This window comes from Cinclus cinclus, chromosome Z (genome assembly GCF_963662255.1).
Source record: "Cinclus cinclus chromosome Z, bCinCin1.1, whole genome shotgun sequence".
NCBI classification, from domain to species: Eukaryota; Metazoa; Chordata; class Aves; order Passeriformes; family Cinclidae; genus Cinclus; species Cinclus cinclus.
In genome coordinates this window covers 37972171-37988034 of record NC_085084.1, presented here as the reverse complement: position 1 = coordinate 37988034, position 15864 = coordinate 37972171, and the positions used below count along the sequence as shown (strand labels likewise).

Genomic DNA, 15864 nt, shown 5'->3' with positions numbered 1-15864 from the left:
CTCAAATCGGCTCCAGAAAGCACTTGTGGGGACAAACAAAAATCCTGCGAGAGCTCTCAGGGTGCAGCTGGCTGTCAGAGACCTCGTTGATCAGCAGGTTGCACCTGCAGGGAGCATGCCAAAGAGCTGCTCTGCCCACTGAGGCCTCCCGTGCCTGGGCACAGCAACTTTGCCTTGACAGCGCTGGGATGCGGCCGCTGACATCACAATAGCAGCTGCTCTAGGCTGCCTTGTGAAGTCACGCCGAGAAGCACACCTTCTCACTTCAGCTAAGGCCAAAAGGCACCTGCAAAGTTCTCCTCTGCTACAAAGCAACACAAAAAGGCTGCCTAGTCCATAAGCTGTTGCTCAAGGCATCTGGGAGTAACACCAAGAACACAGGAAGCCCTTGTAGCCCACGCTGAGAAGCTGAACACGGAGGAGGGACCATGATGATGTGAGGAGAAACCAAAAAAGAGAACAGCACCTTTGGCCACTCATTGTCCTGTGTTAAATCATGAGGCTTGATGCAAGTGGGGCTCTAAAAGGCAGCATCAATGGAAATCCCCCCTTCAATGCCAGCTGTGGGACAAAACCTCAGGAAGGCCTTTCAGAGCCCTTCTTCCTCACTTGTTTGCTGCAGAACAAGGTGGGACACAGGCCTAAAAAGGTACATTGATGAAAACATGGAAAGCTAAGCAACACATGCACTAAAATCACATCATCCTCCTGCTGCACTGCTGTGGCATTTCCAAGGAGACTCGGCCATCTGAGGTGCACCTCAGGGAGCTTCCCTGGGCAAACGTGTGCCTCAGAGGGAGCTGCCTGCTGCAGATGGGAAGGAAGGAAGAAAGGAAGGAAAAGAAAGAAAGAAAGAAAGAAAGAAAGGAAGGAAGGAAGGAAAAGAAAGAAAGAAAGAAAGAAAGAAAGAAAGAAAGAAAGAAAGAAAGAAAGAAAGAAAGAAAGAAAGAAAGAAAGAAAGAAAGAAAGAAAGAAAGAAAGAAAGAAAGAAAAGAAAGAAAGAGAGAAAGAAAGAAAGAGAGAAAGAAAGAAAAAGAAAGAAAGAAAGAGAATAGAAGGTACCAGCATCATCGCTGTGGGCCGAGTCCCAAAGTGCTGGAAGGAGTAAAGCAGTGCGCCCAAGTGGGCTGGTCCCAGAAAAACTGAAGTTTTGAGGCAGAGACCAAATAGATCACATGCTGGAGCAGCTACGGGAAGGCAGGCTGAGGAAAACAGAAAAACCACCGCCATTCCAAAACGTGGATGCTTCCTTCTCCCTCCTCCTCTTGCATTCCAACCTCTTTTGCTCTATTTGCCATGTTGTGTTATAAGCCCAGGCAGCAAGCAAGTGCCACACACAGCCATTCTCACTCGATGCCCGGTCACCAGCAGGCTGGCCTGTGCAGAGAATTGGAAGGGTAGAAGCTGGAAAATTGCCAGGTGCAGAAAACAATTGAGCTGCATAGGGAATGCAGAAGCCTCATGCATAGGCCAAGAAACCCCTTTGAACTCATTCCCCATTTCCCAAGGGGAGGCAGGTGTTTCACATCTCCAGGACATCAGGGACCCCTCAAGCCTCACAGTGACTTGAGAAGACAAATGCCATCACTCCAAACATCCTTCCTCCTGCTGGTACCCAGCTTGAAATACTGAGCAGCATGTGGGATGGTCAGGAATATCTCTTTGGCCACTTTGGGTCCCCTGCCCTGGCTGTGTCTCCTGCCAGCCTCGTGTGCAGCATGACCCCAGGGAGCTCTGTCTGGGCAGCTCCTTCCCTAGTGCGGGGTGCCCAGCTGACACAGCCCTTGGCTCACACAGATCCAAACTGCAAAACTTTTCATCCCTCATCTTGGCCTCAGTTCCCGTAGCAGAACTCGTGTTCCCACCGTATCGGAAAAATAATGTTAGGAGAAATGGGGCAACTGAGAGACTGGATAAAAAGTGCTTTCTTGCCTTATGGCATCAATCTCATAGAAAGGTGAGGCATTAAAGGTGTTACATCCAGTGCCATAGTATCAGAAGCCTTTCCCTTCTTCATTCCGATGCCTTATGTTCGTTTTTTCACTAGTCACATACTTCTGCAAAACTTGTGAGTGTCTTTTCATAGCAATCATTGATTCCTTACTTTCTGCAGCCTTGCCACAATGCATCATTTTTCAACCAATCATACAGCATTTCTAAATTCACATTGCTGCATCTTCATCTTTTCACTAACTTTAGAACAAGTTCTATTGCTACGTTTGAAAACCTTTTGCTACCTTACTTAACGTATTGCCTGGCTTGCATAACACATCTTTCTCTTTGCTTAAAACATATTTCCATTTCAAGTGCAAACCTGTATTCCTCTTTCCTGTCTGCTTCACTTTTTAGCTTGTAATTCTAAAGGCCTTCCCTAAAGTCTCAGGTTAAACATTGTATCCATCTCTACCTCTGAGCCTGGATGCACAAGGCCCGGAGAGCTCTCTGGCCTTTGCATTTCCCACAAGCGAATGAGCAAAGAGCTCATTTCCCATTTCCCAAGGTGTAATGGTTTCGTTTGTTTGTTTGTTTCCGGGCCAATGTACCAATAATGTAATAGTTTAAGGTTTGCCAATTTTAATATCGTTACCTTTTGTGGTGAACTAGAATTAGGAGTAAAAGTAAAGCAGGCCAAACACTTACAAAGGGAATAAAGAAAAAGACTTTATTAACTACACAAAGAATAAGAATAATAAATTCAGAGCAGATTTTCAGACCAGCTCTTCTTTCCCCCTTTGTTACAGCTTAACAACATGCAGAGACACTTCCGTCAATTTCTTCCGTAAATTATCTTTTCCAGTTCACTTTAGGGAGAGGAGTTTCTTTTTCTTTAGCTATAAGGATCTTTTACTAAGAGAGGAAATTGCCAGTTCTCTTTTGACTCCACTTGCTCAGGATTCACAGCTGCCCGGGATCTGCTGTCAGGAAACTCCTCCCACTTCACAGTCTGTTCACAACTGAGTTGCGGGCCATGGTAAAAAGTCATGGGGTATTACTTGTAAGGATGAGCTACTCCAAGGCAAAAGTTCTCTTTAGCTCACTTCTCTCTCTGTTTATATATTATTCCCAGGAACAGAGATCCCCCTCTTTTCCTCAGGGCAAAGGATTCTTCAAACCCTTTACACCTTGCTCCACCCCCCCACCACCCCAGGTCTCTCTTTTTTTCCATGGTTTAAAGAAAATGTTTGTGAAGCACAGTCCACCCCTATAACTTACAAAAAAGATATTTCAGCCCACCTTCATGGAGTCTCTTCATTCTCCTTCCATTTAGAAACTTAGCTTTGACTTCATTGACTTTGGTGTATCTTTTCTGTTCTTCTTCCTCTCACCCACGGGAAGATGAAAGGCAGTAAGTCTTATCTGAGCATTGGAAAAAAACTTAAAATCTCCCACAGAAGTTGCAGGAGATGGGCCCGGCCATGCTGCAGCTGTGTCAGGAGCTCAGGCCGCCCAGGCCAAGCTGGAGGGGCAGGACGAAAACTGCAAAGTCCAGCCAGAGGAGAAATGGGTGCCAAGGCTCTGGCTCCATGGCTTTCTTCCGGCTCTCACTGCACCCGGCTCCAGCTGCAGGCCGGGGGTTCTCCCTCTGCCTTGCTCAGCACACAAAGCCGTGGGGGTCTCTCCCAAACCGGGCCCAGCTGCCTCCCCCCAGGCCGTGAGGGCGGCCGGGCGGGCTCGGCCACCCCAGGGCTGCCCCGAGCCGGGGCAGGGCAGGGCCCCGCCGAGCCACGGCCGCACCGGGAAAAGGCGAGGATCCCAGCAATGGGCCTCTCCTCCTCTTGACCACTGGGGCCCCTGCTTAAAGACGGGGCCCGGCAGCCTCTGGAGCTTGGCCCTGTGCCTGGCCCGGGCCCCATACTAGAAGGGACCGGTGCTAGGCCAATGCCAGACCTTAAGAGGCCGAAAATGCAAGAGAGCGTTCCCGGGGCTTACCTGCTTCAAATGTGATGCACGGAGCAAACCGACTTTTCCAATTCTTTTCTCAGGCTGTCAACAACTAAACCAGCCTCCAATTGGTCCCATCAATCCACAGAGGAAGTTCTCATGGGGAAAAACTAGCTAGTGGGCCCGCCCGCCAGGGTAAAAGCAGCACACACGGGGAGGCAGGTGTTTCACATCTCCAGGACATCAGGGACCCCTCAAGCCTCACAGTGACTTGAGAAGACAAATGCCATCACTCCAAACATCCTTCCTCCTGCAGGCACCCAGCTTGAAATACTGAGCAGCATGTGGGATGGTCAGGAATATCTCTTTGGCCACTTTGGGTCCCCTGCCCTGGCTGTGTCTCCTGCCAGCCTCGTGTGCAGCATGACCCCAGGGAGCTCTGTCTGGGCAGCTCCTTCCCTAGTGCGGGGTGCCCAGCTGACACAGCCCTTGGCTCACACAGATCCAAACTGCAGAACTTTTCATCCCTCATCTTGGCCTCAGTTCCCGTAGGAGAACGCATGTTCCTGCTGGACACTCACCTGCGCCTGAGCCTGTGGAGAAGCCTGGCTGCCTTCCTCTCTGCCCAGGGCAGCACAGACACTCCCAAACTTTCCCAGCAGCTGCCACACAACCACAACCACAGCGGCATCCCCAGCACTGACACCCCTGCTCTGCTCTGTTTTGCCCTCTTCTGCTCCTCTATTCACAACTAAAAGCCTGTATCTCCACAAGGAGGTTTGTTCTGGAGGAAGACCTCCGCCCACTTCCAAACTGACTCCCAAACCCCATCCCTCTATCTTCCCATCCTTTAGAAACACCTGACCATTCAGACTCAAATTTACAGCTTATTCACAGAAGGAAGGGAAGCTTCCAACACAGTGATGGTTTAACAGTATTTATTTTGACTATCAGCCTAAACTATCTACAAACTACAATCTACAAACTACTCCTTCCAACCTACAAACTCAAAAGAACAACAAACAACAACGGCCTCTTGCACGGCTAGAATCTTCTGTCAGCCATAAACTGCTGCGCTGCCATGATCAGAGGTGTCAGGCTGGAGGTCGGCTTGGCTGAAGTTACAAACGGATGCTGCCCAAAGAGAAAAAGAACAAATGAACTTCTGCTTTCCTCACAGGCTGAAGCAGCCTTTCTCTGGCTACCAGAGACACAGAGAAACGAGGGCAGTCTGTGCACCTCTGTCTCCCTGTCCAGGACTTTCCTGCCACAGGCAAACATGGCTTCCAATTCCACAAATGCATGAAGCCAGAGGTCTGCAGCTTAAGGAGATTTAGTCTAATTGTCATTGCAAGGCTCCTTCCAAGCCATGGCAGGCTGGGATTCTCCTTGTTTTTCCTTTGGAAAGCCCCCAGAATGGAGATTCTTAGGAGCGGGGCCCACCTGACGCCTTGGACTTGAGCAGAGGAGGAGCCCCTGGCAGTGGGTAGCTGGCACAGCCTGTAGCTGCTCTGCCTTTTACCTGCAGAAGTTCCTGGGCAGACCAGCGCCTGTCCTCGTCTGTCTCCAGGCAGCAGTGCAGAAAGTCTCGCAACCAAGCCAACTGCTGCCTGGGCTTCTGCAGCTTCGGGGTGCCCCCGGTGCTGATCAGCTGTCGAGCCTAGAGAAGAAGGCAACGCCACACTCCACCTGTCTCCTTCGCACCCAAAACTGCTCACCCACACCCCGCTGGCCAAGCTGCACTCTCACAAGTGGCCCTTTCTTCCCCGCCAGAGGCTGCGACATGCCTTTCCCACCCCAACCAACTGAACCCAAAGCCAGAGGCAACCACAGCCAGTCCAATGTGCAAAGGCTCCTGCCTTCAGCCCTGATTTCGTGGGCTGATTGGGAATCAGGAGCAAATCCATCAGCAAAAGCACACTCGGCTTCTCCGAGGACTGACACCAGCTCTACCGCCGCTTTGGAAGAGGGACTTTGGTCTAACTCTACTCTTCCCAAGGATTCTTCCGTAACATGCAGCTTGGCGCTGCTCACTGCTCCCTTAGGCAAAGCTGCCAGCAAGCAAATGGCATCAGCGTACTTTGGGCCGTTCCTAGTTCAAGGGCAAGGGGAATAATACAGGGCAAGAAGCACAAGAGACTATGCAGCCCGGGAGCTATGGTCTTCAGGTGTTACCAAGCTTGGCAGGCAGAAGAACGGGGGCAGATTTTCTTAGAGGGACGGGAGCATCTGAGAGAAGTTGCAGCGCACCGTGCGGGAGGTTTCCATCAGGTAAGGAGGAGCTCCTTCCACCATCTCCATCCCCACGATGCCAAAGGACCAGATGTCCACTTTGGGGCCGTAGGGCTTCCTGGTGAAAATTTCAGGCGCCATCCAGTAAGTAGTCCCGACAGCCGATCTGCGTTTGCTCTGCTCAGCCGTGAGCTGAGCAGCGAGGCCAAAATCAGCTGAGGAGAAAAAACACACTCGGATCAAGCCAGCGTGAAGTAGGAAAGCAAAGAGAAGAAGTCCCCACTCTCCCAGTGCCCAAGAAGGCAGTGTGGAATCCAAAGGGAATGCAAACGGGAATGGCATGCTGGCATTCCTAACAGCTGCAGCTGAGGAAATAGCAGATGGGCCACTTAGCAAAAGCCCCCCGTTTCACACAGTGGCTTTTAGTTCCCTGAAGCTCCAGACTGAAACTGCCTTGCTTGCGTGAGGGCACACACAGCCCAAAGCCCCTCCTGACACCTTCTTCCCAGCCACACCGCCCTGCACCTTGTGGCTGTGCTCTGCGCTTGCAGCAGGGCAGCCTGCACTGCCACAGGCACCACTCTTGGGCAACTGGAAGTCACTCAAATGCACCCCCAGCCCACAGCCCACCACGGCTGGGCCTGCCCTTAACAACACCCACCCAGCTTGACAGATCCATCCAAGCCCAGGAGAATGTTGTGGCTTTTGATGTCTCGGTGGATCACTTGCTTGCAGTGAAGGAAATCCAGGCCTTGCAGGCACTGAGGGAGGAAAAACAAACAGGAGATCTGACTTTGTCCCTCATGCAGTGCAGTGGCACATCTGCAAGACTGACTTGCTGGGGGACGCCGAGCCATGGCAGGCAAGGCTGAGGGGAGGGCAAGAGCTTGCTGCTGCAACATGACGACAGCAGGGCCTTTCTAAGAGAGGGTGTATTCGCTTTGAAAGAGAAAGGGCAATGCTTTTTCTGGCCAGTGCCCTGCAAACACAGACTGAAGGAGCACCGCTGCAGTGCCTGTGCTCTCTCCAGCCAGATGACAGCAAATGCCTTTGCAAATGCCCCTTTGGGTGCAAAGCTCTCCTTGGAGGCTGAGCTCTGGCAGAGTCCTGTGAGTGTCTCTTTGTCTTTGCCACTCGGTTGACACTGTGCCAGCAGCACGGCTGCTCTTACAGGGAAGGAATGCAGCACACACAGGCAGCAGGCAAGTGTTTGCAGAGGCCAACGCAAACAAACGCACTAGAAGAAGGGCCCGCACCTTGGCAGGCCCTCCAGATGCACTTGCCCCCGCTCTGCCAGTCACAAGAGATAGGCAGAAAGGAAGCTCGGAAGATGAAATCAATCCTCCCCTTCCCACCCATTCCACCCAAGCCATGGCAAGCACCAACGCAATCCCTTACCTCGCGGGAGACAGCTGCTATCTCTCCTTCTGCCATTTGGATCTCCCTAATGACATCGTGCAAAGACCCTCCGTCCATGTATTCCATCACGAGCCAGAGTTCCTCGTGCACCAGGTAGCTGAAAGGAGGAAACAACCACCTGCAGGTGAACGCGTGCGCTTGCGTGACTTGATGGACCCTTTTGTCCGTGTCTCTCTCCGAGGAAGACAGGACGAAGGGAATAGGCATTCACAAGGCTCTACAGGGCTTGAACTCTGTGCAGTAGAAAAGACTGCTTGGTATGCACAGCTGTGCAACAGGCCATGGGAAATACCATCTCCAGTGCTTTGTCAGAACTCAAGAACCCTGGGGGAAAAATCAAACACCAAACCCAACAGGACAATGGGCACGGAGGGCAGGAACTTGGAGGCTGCTGACGCAGTAAAATTGGGCCGAGACCTGGTCTTTGAAAGCGCACTTCAAACTAGATATGCCGCAAAAGATAAATGCAGCCCCCATGCAAACTCCTCCAAGATGCTGTGGATCAGCCCAGAAAGGGGAAGGAATTAACAGCTCCACCCTCTGCCAGCAACCAAAGGAGTGCTTGGACCTCTGGCTTGCAGCACGTCAGTGACCCTTCACGGCAGAAGAGCAGAACCACTCACCTGTCTACATAGCTCACCACATTGGCGTTCTTATTGTCCCGCATGACCTGGATTTCATTCACGCACAGTTCGTTGCTCTTCACTTGCAACAGACTGATTTTCTTTATGGCCACCTAAAACGACATGCAAACCATGGATCAAAGAAGTCGATGGCACAGGAACACAAGGCCAACAGGGACACTGTGATTTAGGGATGATACAGCTGCGCTGTGCCAAAATGCCTTGGGACTGGACATCAGAGGAACCCGAAGCTGAACTTGCAAGAGCCCTTTACACTGCTTCCTTGGTCGCCACTCCCAGGACACACAGCCAGAAACCCTTTGCCTTGCAAACCTGGCAGAAACACAGTCTCAACTCTCCAGCTCAAAGCTCTAACCACCCTCGCTGCACCCACATTCTTCCCCCAGGGCCTCACTTTATCATCCCCATTTTGAATTCACGCACCACTTGCAAGCAGGAAACAACTTAGGCCTAGGAAAAATGGAGCAAAACTCCTGGGAAACCTTGGCCATTTCTAGGGGGCTTGATCATTACTCCGGTGGCCACCGGCATTCTTCACTGCACAACAACAGGGCAAACCCTTACAGATATGACAGATAAAATGCCGCCCTACAAACATCCTGACCGTCCCCCCCAGCCCACCCCACACCCCCCAGAGAAATAAAAACCGACAGATTTTATGGAAAAATTGTTGTCATGATGAGAACATCATTAAGGACACATCAAAAAAAAACAAGGCTAGCACATCCTCACTTCAGCAATTTTCCACTTGTTCTGCTAAAATGCTTTCTAGCACACCAGTGACATTTGCAATTCCTGACTGATTCTAAAAAGAAATAGCTCATGCCTTGATCCTCTAGCGATATACACCAGGCTCTGAGCAGGGCCTAGGCCCTCGAGAGACTCCTTGCAGACCTCTCTCTCTAAGCACAGTTCCCAAGGGCAGCACTGCACGTGCCTAAGGAACTACCATCAAAATTCCCATGGATTTGCTGACAGCGCGAAAGGAGAAGTCGGGAACCGCGAGCCAAAGCCCCAAAGGGCACCGCCATTCTCTAAGACACCGCCTTGCCACTAAGAACCAGCTAGCGTGTCCTCCTCAGAAAGACAGCCCTTGGCCTCCTTGCATTGCTTACGGCAGCTCAGAAGGACACAGTCTGTCCCCACTGGGCTTGGCAGGCAGACCCTGCTCTGCACTTCAGTTGCCTTTGCAGCAAAGCTCTAGTGGCGACCCAAAGCTCAGGCACAGCTCACAGCACAGGGGAGGGCACTCGAGAGCTGCACAAGCTGCAGCACCGCTTGACACTTACCTCTTCTCCTGTGGCAGTCTCCACTGCCGTGCACACAGTGCCGAAACCCCTAGAAACAAAACAGCAGCAGAGAAAGGAGAAGTCCTTTAGTCCCTGCAGAAGCCAGACACTGTGGCCCAAGGAGGAAAAAGAGGCCAGGGACAAACAGCAAATGCACCGCGACACATTCTGCTCTGGCTCCTTTCCCCCTTTCTCTTTCTGTGTCCGTGCGTGTCTGTGATTTTTCCAGACACACACACACACACACACACACACACACACACACACGGCCGTTGGGCCTGCTCACACTTCTCCTTGCAGTGGATGTGCCACACTCAGGCACCTCCACACAGGCCTTCTGAGAAGCCTGAAGCCATGTCACAGACATCAGAAGAAAACCTCTCAACACACATCCTTTCTGCAGCTGACATGGAAAATAGTCTCCAGCCACAGCTGCAGCCACAGGCAGAGCAGGCACAGGTCTCCACTGCTGCACACACAAATGGAGAAGTGCTCAAAGCAGAAGATCCTCAGACAGCTGCCTTCTGGCTCCAGAGCCATGGGCAGCTGCTTCTCTTGGGTGCAGCAGACATAGGAAGCACTCTACTTTTCAGGGGACTTCTTCTACATTTGGCTCCTCCCAGAGGAAATGTTGCAAATCAATCCCACTGACAGTCAGCAGAGCTGGCTTTCAGTAGGGAATAGCTTGGTGCTTTCTTTGCAGGAAAGGCCGCAACCCCACGGGATCCACGAGGGCTCTCCCCTCAGGCACTCGATGCCTTTTCCTCTAGAGTGCATTGGCATTGGACACTGGCCTGAAGCTTTGGCTTTTTCCACCTCAGCTACTAAAGAGAGCTGCTTCTTTTGTGTCTGCTTTTGGCTTCTAGACTAGCTAGGTGGTCATCCTGACCACTGAACCTTGTTTTCAGCAAAATGCTGGAACAAAGCTTCCTGAGAGCTGTTCCCTGACAGCCCGCAGCTGCTACCTTGACCTTGGAGGCAATGAAGTTTTTCCTCCTTTCATTGCCACGGATCCTGTATCCTTTTGGGACACAGAGAAATGATTTGTCCCAAGAAAAGCGGCAAGAGGGGGAAAGACACTTGAGGGACAGGAGATGTGCCAGGTGCTGCTCCTTGCTGCAGAAAGGACCATTCCAGCATCCAGGTGTCTTTGCCATGCCTTCAGACCACAGCTATCAATGCTGACCAAAACTGAGACATAGCAGCGTCTCAGCGCAGCGTCTGCACAGCTTTGCAGCTTGCCTGACATCACTCCGGCGACAGGTGACAGCAGCAAAGTACACAGCCCCTCCCTTTGAAGAAGCACCTGTGGCTGCACTCACCCTTTGCCAATAATTTCCAGTTCTGTATATTTAGCCTCCGGATCTCCTTCGCTCACCAGCGTCCCTGTAAAAACCCAAAGGAAAGATGCTCACTTCAAAACTGAGATGCCAGCCTGCAGCAGATCACCAAGGCAGCCCCACTCTCTGGCACACTGGGCCCTTTCAACTCCCTCACTGGACAAACAACAACACCATTGCCGCACCAGCACCACCAGCAGCACCACCAAAACAACAGCAGCAGGACAAGCAGCTCTGCAGCACATATGGTCTGCACTAAACTAGAAGCCTAAACTAAAATCTAAGCACGTGGAGAAACAGTCCAAGGACACAGAGATCAGAAGGCCACGACCAAGACAAGTGAGTGTGGTCTATAAAACCCAAACCTTTCTGTTCTTGGCCATGAACACTCTGCGCCATTCAACAAAAGCTGGCATCCTTGCAAGCAGCAAAGGCACCTTGGCTTCTGCAATCAATTTGTATCAACAGCTGCCCGCTCCAGAAGCGGAAGAATAGTGCCCAGTGCTTCCAGCAGAGGCATGATCTCCGCCTTGAAGCAGCACTTTACCTAAACAATGCCTTTCTGGCTTGCAAGAGCAGCAGCAGCAGCTGACGTTGCAACCTATTGCCATGGGCCTTAACAATGAGGTTCCTCAGCCTTCAGGAGAGGCTATGATCTGAAGATGACCTTGGCTGTGCCCCACAGGAGCTGGGCCCCACAGGAGCTCCCTGAAGCCGCCTCATTCACAAGGTCCCGGCCTCCTGCTCAGCCACAAACCATCTCTCTTTTGCCTTTTGTACTGAGGCAAGCTCAGGCAAAGCCAAAGCACGCCAGGCTGCCCTCAGAGGCAGCAGCAAGAGCCCGCTGTTCCTTCAGCACCTCCAAGCACAACAACAGCTCCTGTGTGGAGGCCGCAGCAGCCGACACTCAGCCCAGCAGGAACTGCAGGTGGGACAGCTCACGCTGACACACGATCACACAGGGCACTGCTCCAGCACACAGGCATCACAAAGGACATACTCAGCAGGGCCAGGCACTCGTCCTCTGTCCTCTCTCTAAGCAGCTGCTCCATGCTGCCCGAGGAACTACTTGTGCTCCAGGTGCACGAGCTGCTCGCGCTTGACTTTCCAGCTTGGGGACAGGAGGCTTCTTCAGAGCCGGCAGCTGCAGCTCGTGCCGGCGCCAGGCCAGAGGAAGTGGAGCTCTGGGACAAGAAACAAATTTGGGTCAGAAACACGCCTGCCACAGATGCCCCTCCAATCCCATTTCAAATGCAAGCCCCTTGGAAGATGCTGCTGGCCACATCCTGGGCTCTTCACCTCTCGGCTTTTGCTGCCCCCTTCTCTCACACAAGGCGCAAATTCCAAAGGCTGCTTTTACCCGATGCACAACATGACCCCAAAGACACCGCTGACCAAAGCAGGCGCTTACTGATGTTGGCTGCTCAGGCCGTGGGCTGACAGCAGGGACAGGTTCATTAGCACCTTCCTCCTCTTCAGCCTCTTCCTTGACTCCAAGTTCAGCAAGAGCAGGGGCTGGTGCTGCCCTTGGGCTCTGGGCACAGACAGCAGCGGGAGGGACAGGAAAGAACCTGTCATTCAGAACCTGACAGATATTCAGCTACAGGCCCCTGCTGCAGCTTAGCTGCTCCTTGAGCTCCCCACAGCTGCTGATGAGCAGGGCCAGGTCCCTCCAGGGGACAGTGGCTCCTCCATATCCTGCAAGGCTGTCAAGTGCATCTTTGCACGGCTCTCCTCACCAGAGATAGGGAGCCTGCACAGCCACTGGCCACCAAGGGCCTCACTTGTACCCCAGCAGCATCCCAAGACACCCTAATGCTACCTCTTGTCTCTTGCTAAGAGGAATTCACAGCCCCTATCAGAGTGGTGGGGAACGGATGCCTAAATGTCCAAGTTCCACACCCCTTTCCCAGGGGTGAAACACTCTGCAAGTGCCAGAAAGATTCCAGCCTGACTCAGCATCTTCAACTACGCAGGGGAGGTGCTGTCTGATCAAAAACTTCCAGCTCTCCTTTGCTCCAGCCACAGGGCCACTCCCAGATGCCACTTACTGATGCTGGATGCTCAGGCCCCACAGTAGCAGCAGCTGCAGCTTGGTGGGCATCTTCCTCCCCTTTGGCCTCTTCTTCAGGAAGATGCGCAGCCGCAGGAGGCTCTGAGGTTGCTTTTGGGCTCTGCAGACAGACAGCAACGGGAGGGACAGGCAACCTTCTTGATATTCAGCTCTAGAACCCAGATGCACTAAGGAGGAATCATCTGGATTCTAAGTTGCTCAGCCCCCAGCTAATTGGACCAATCAGAGCAGACTGCGCTCTCTTGCACAGGAGAAATTCCATCATGCATTCAAGCAACGAGCAACCCCACTTTCCACTGCTTAAAAGCTCTGAAATGGAACTGGGCAAAACAGACACACATCCTCCACACATTGCTGCTGCTGCTGCTGCTGCAGAGAGCCCGCACTGTACTTTCATTCATCCAAGCAGGCTGGCACTGGACTGCAGCAGGCCCAGCTCACAGCTTGCTCCACAGCTGTCCAATGCTACCAACGCCAAAGGCTCCTTTCCCACTCACCCAAGGGCTGGATTCTCTCCAGGCACGGGCGATGTGACCTGCAACACACAAAGGAAAAAGAACCCCATGCTGTGAGAAAACTGCCCGCTCTGGGAAAACCCACCAAAAATCAACCCAAAGCCAGAGCATACTGCTTTCATTCACTCCATGCCTCCAGCAGCAAGCCTCGTGTCACACAGCAAGCAAGACAACAGCACAAAGGATTGCCTTGTGTCTGTCTTTTGTCCTCTTTGGCCACTCAAGCCCCAGAAACCTGAGGCCCATGAAGTCCAAGTTCTGAAACAGTCATTGTTTCTGCCCTGCCCCACCCAGCAGGAGCTACAGCTCGTCTCCTTCCTGTATTTCAGTTTTCTGAAGAGATGCAAGCGTCAGTTGCCACGAGCTTGCTGAAAACTTTTGCCCAGGAAACGTTTCAGCCCAAGCCCTTTAGCCATGGTGGCAGTTCTAATGTGACGCCGCACAGCAACACCTCCTGTGCCCAGCAGCATACCGGAACTTATCTGAAATGTCTATTTCAAGGGCCTTTCCCAAGCTGATTCTGTGATTTCCTCACAGAGGGAAGGGCTCTTTCAGCACACAGGAACTGTCAAGTCCCACACACATGTGCTGGGATGGGGGAATGCAGACAAGAAGAGGCTTCCCCTCAGTCCTGGAGAGCAGCGCAGTTTTTCCAAGCGCTCCTTCTAAGCTCTCCCTGTCTTCCCCTCTTAGAAGTTGTCATTCTTGAGCCAGCAAACACAGGAGATTCCAGACTCCACTGCCACAGGCCATGCCGTGTGGGGAGAAGAAGCCCAGCAGGCTACATTACAAATGCAGCCCACGCCCCGCTGGCTAGAGACACCCCCTTGTCAGCTGCAGCTGCTGACAGCAGCTTTACCCAACAAAAGGCCTCTTCATGGCCTTTGGCCTTCCATCTGCTGCACCGAATAGAAGCGCCTACTTACGTGCCAGGTGGGTGAAAAAGTAGCCAGAATAAGCCACGGTAAAAGCCGTGCAAACTGCAGCACACACTCTCTCCATGGCGGGAGCTATGCTGCTCAAGTCGGCACCAGACAGCACTTGTGGGGACAAACAAAAATCCTGCGAGAGCTCTCAGGGTGCAGCTGGCTGTCAGAGACCTCGTCGATCAGCAGGTTGCACCTGCAGGGAGCATGCCAAAGAGCTGCTCTGCCCACTGAGGCCTCCCGTGCCTGGGCACAGCAACTTTGCCTTGACAGCGCTGGGATGCGGCCGCTGACATCACAATAGCAGCTGCTCTAGGCTGCCTTGTGAAGTCACGCCGAGAAGCACACCTTCTCACTTCAGCTAAGGCCAAAAGGCACCTGCAAAGTTCTCCTCTGCTACAAAGCAACACAAAAAGGCCGCCTAGTTCCTAAGCTGCTGCTCAAGGCATCTGGGAGTAACACCAAGAACACAGGAAGCCCTTGTAGCCCACGCTGAGAAGCTGAACACGGAGAAGGGACCATGATGATGTGAGGAGAAACCAAAAAAGAGAACAGCACCTTTGGCCACTCATTGTCCTGTGTTAAATCATGAGGCTTGATGCAGGTGGGGCTCTAAAAGGCAGCATCAATGGAAATCCCCCCTTCAATGCCAGCTGTGGGACAAAACCTCAGGAAGGCCTTTCAGAGCCCTTCTTCCTCACTTGTTTGCTGCAGAACAAGGTGGGACACAGGCCTAAAAAGGTACATTGATGAAAACATGGAAAGCTAAGCAACACATGCACTAAAATCACATCATCCTCCTGCTGCACTGCTGTGGCATTTCCAAGGAGGCTCGCCCATCTGAGGTGCACCTCAGGGAGCTTCCCTGGGCAAACGTGTGCCTCAGAGGGAGCTGCCTGCTGCAGATGGGAAGGAAGGAAGAAAGGAAGGAAAAGAAAGAAAGAAAGAAAGGAAGGAAGGAAAAGAAAGAAAAGAAAGAAAGAGAGAAAGAAAGTTAGAGAGAAAGAAAGAAAAACAAAGAAAGAAAGAAAGAGAATAGAAGGTACCAGCATCATCGCTGTGGGCCGAGTCCCAAAGTGCTGGAAGGAGTAAAGCAGTGTGCCCAAGTGGGCTGGTCCCAGAAAAACTGAAGTTTTGAGGCAGAGACCAAATAGATCACATGCTGGAGCAGCTATGGGAAGGCAGGCTGAGGAAAACAGAAAAACCACCGCCATTCCAAAACGTGGATGCTTCCTTCTCCCTCCTCCTCTTGCATTCCAACCTCTTTTGCTCTATTTGCCATGTTGTGGTATAAGCCCAGGCAGCAAGCAAGTGCCACACACAGCCATTCTCACTCGATGCCCGGTCACCAGCAGGCTGGCCGGTGCAGAGAATTGGAAGGGTAGAAGCTGGAAAATTGCCAGGTGCAGAAAACAATTGAGCTGCATAGGGAATGCAGAAGCCTCATGCATAGGCCAAGAAACCCCTTTGAACTCATTCCCCATTTCCCAAGGGGAGGCAGGTGTTTCACATCTCCAGGACATCAGGGACCCCTCAAGCCTCA

At 52.2% G+C, this 15864-nt stretch overlaps 1 protein-coding gene across 1 annotated transcript; it reads right to left on the bottom strand.

Moving 5' to 3' along the window:
* Position 1: 1 nt before the first annotated feature.
* On the bottom strand, positions 2-14397 carry LOC134056936 (serine/threonine-protein kinase PAK 3-like). Its single transcript, XM_062513895.1, has 13 exons — positions 14322-14397; positions 13322-13415; positions 11911-11990; positions 10789-10852; positions 9467-9515; positions 8157-8269; positions 7513-7630; positions 6776-6875; positions 6133-6329; positions 5405-5542; positions 2588-2600; positions 610-616; positions 2-104 (listed from the first exon to the last, which is right to left on the bottom strand). The coding sequence occupies exons 1-13, from the start codon at positions 14395-14397 to the stop codon at positions 2-4; spliced, it is 1152 nt and encodes a 383-aa protein (XP_062369879.1).
* Positions 14398-15864: the final 1467 nt, after the last annotated feature.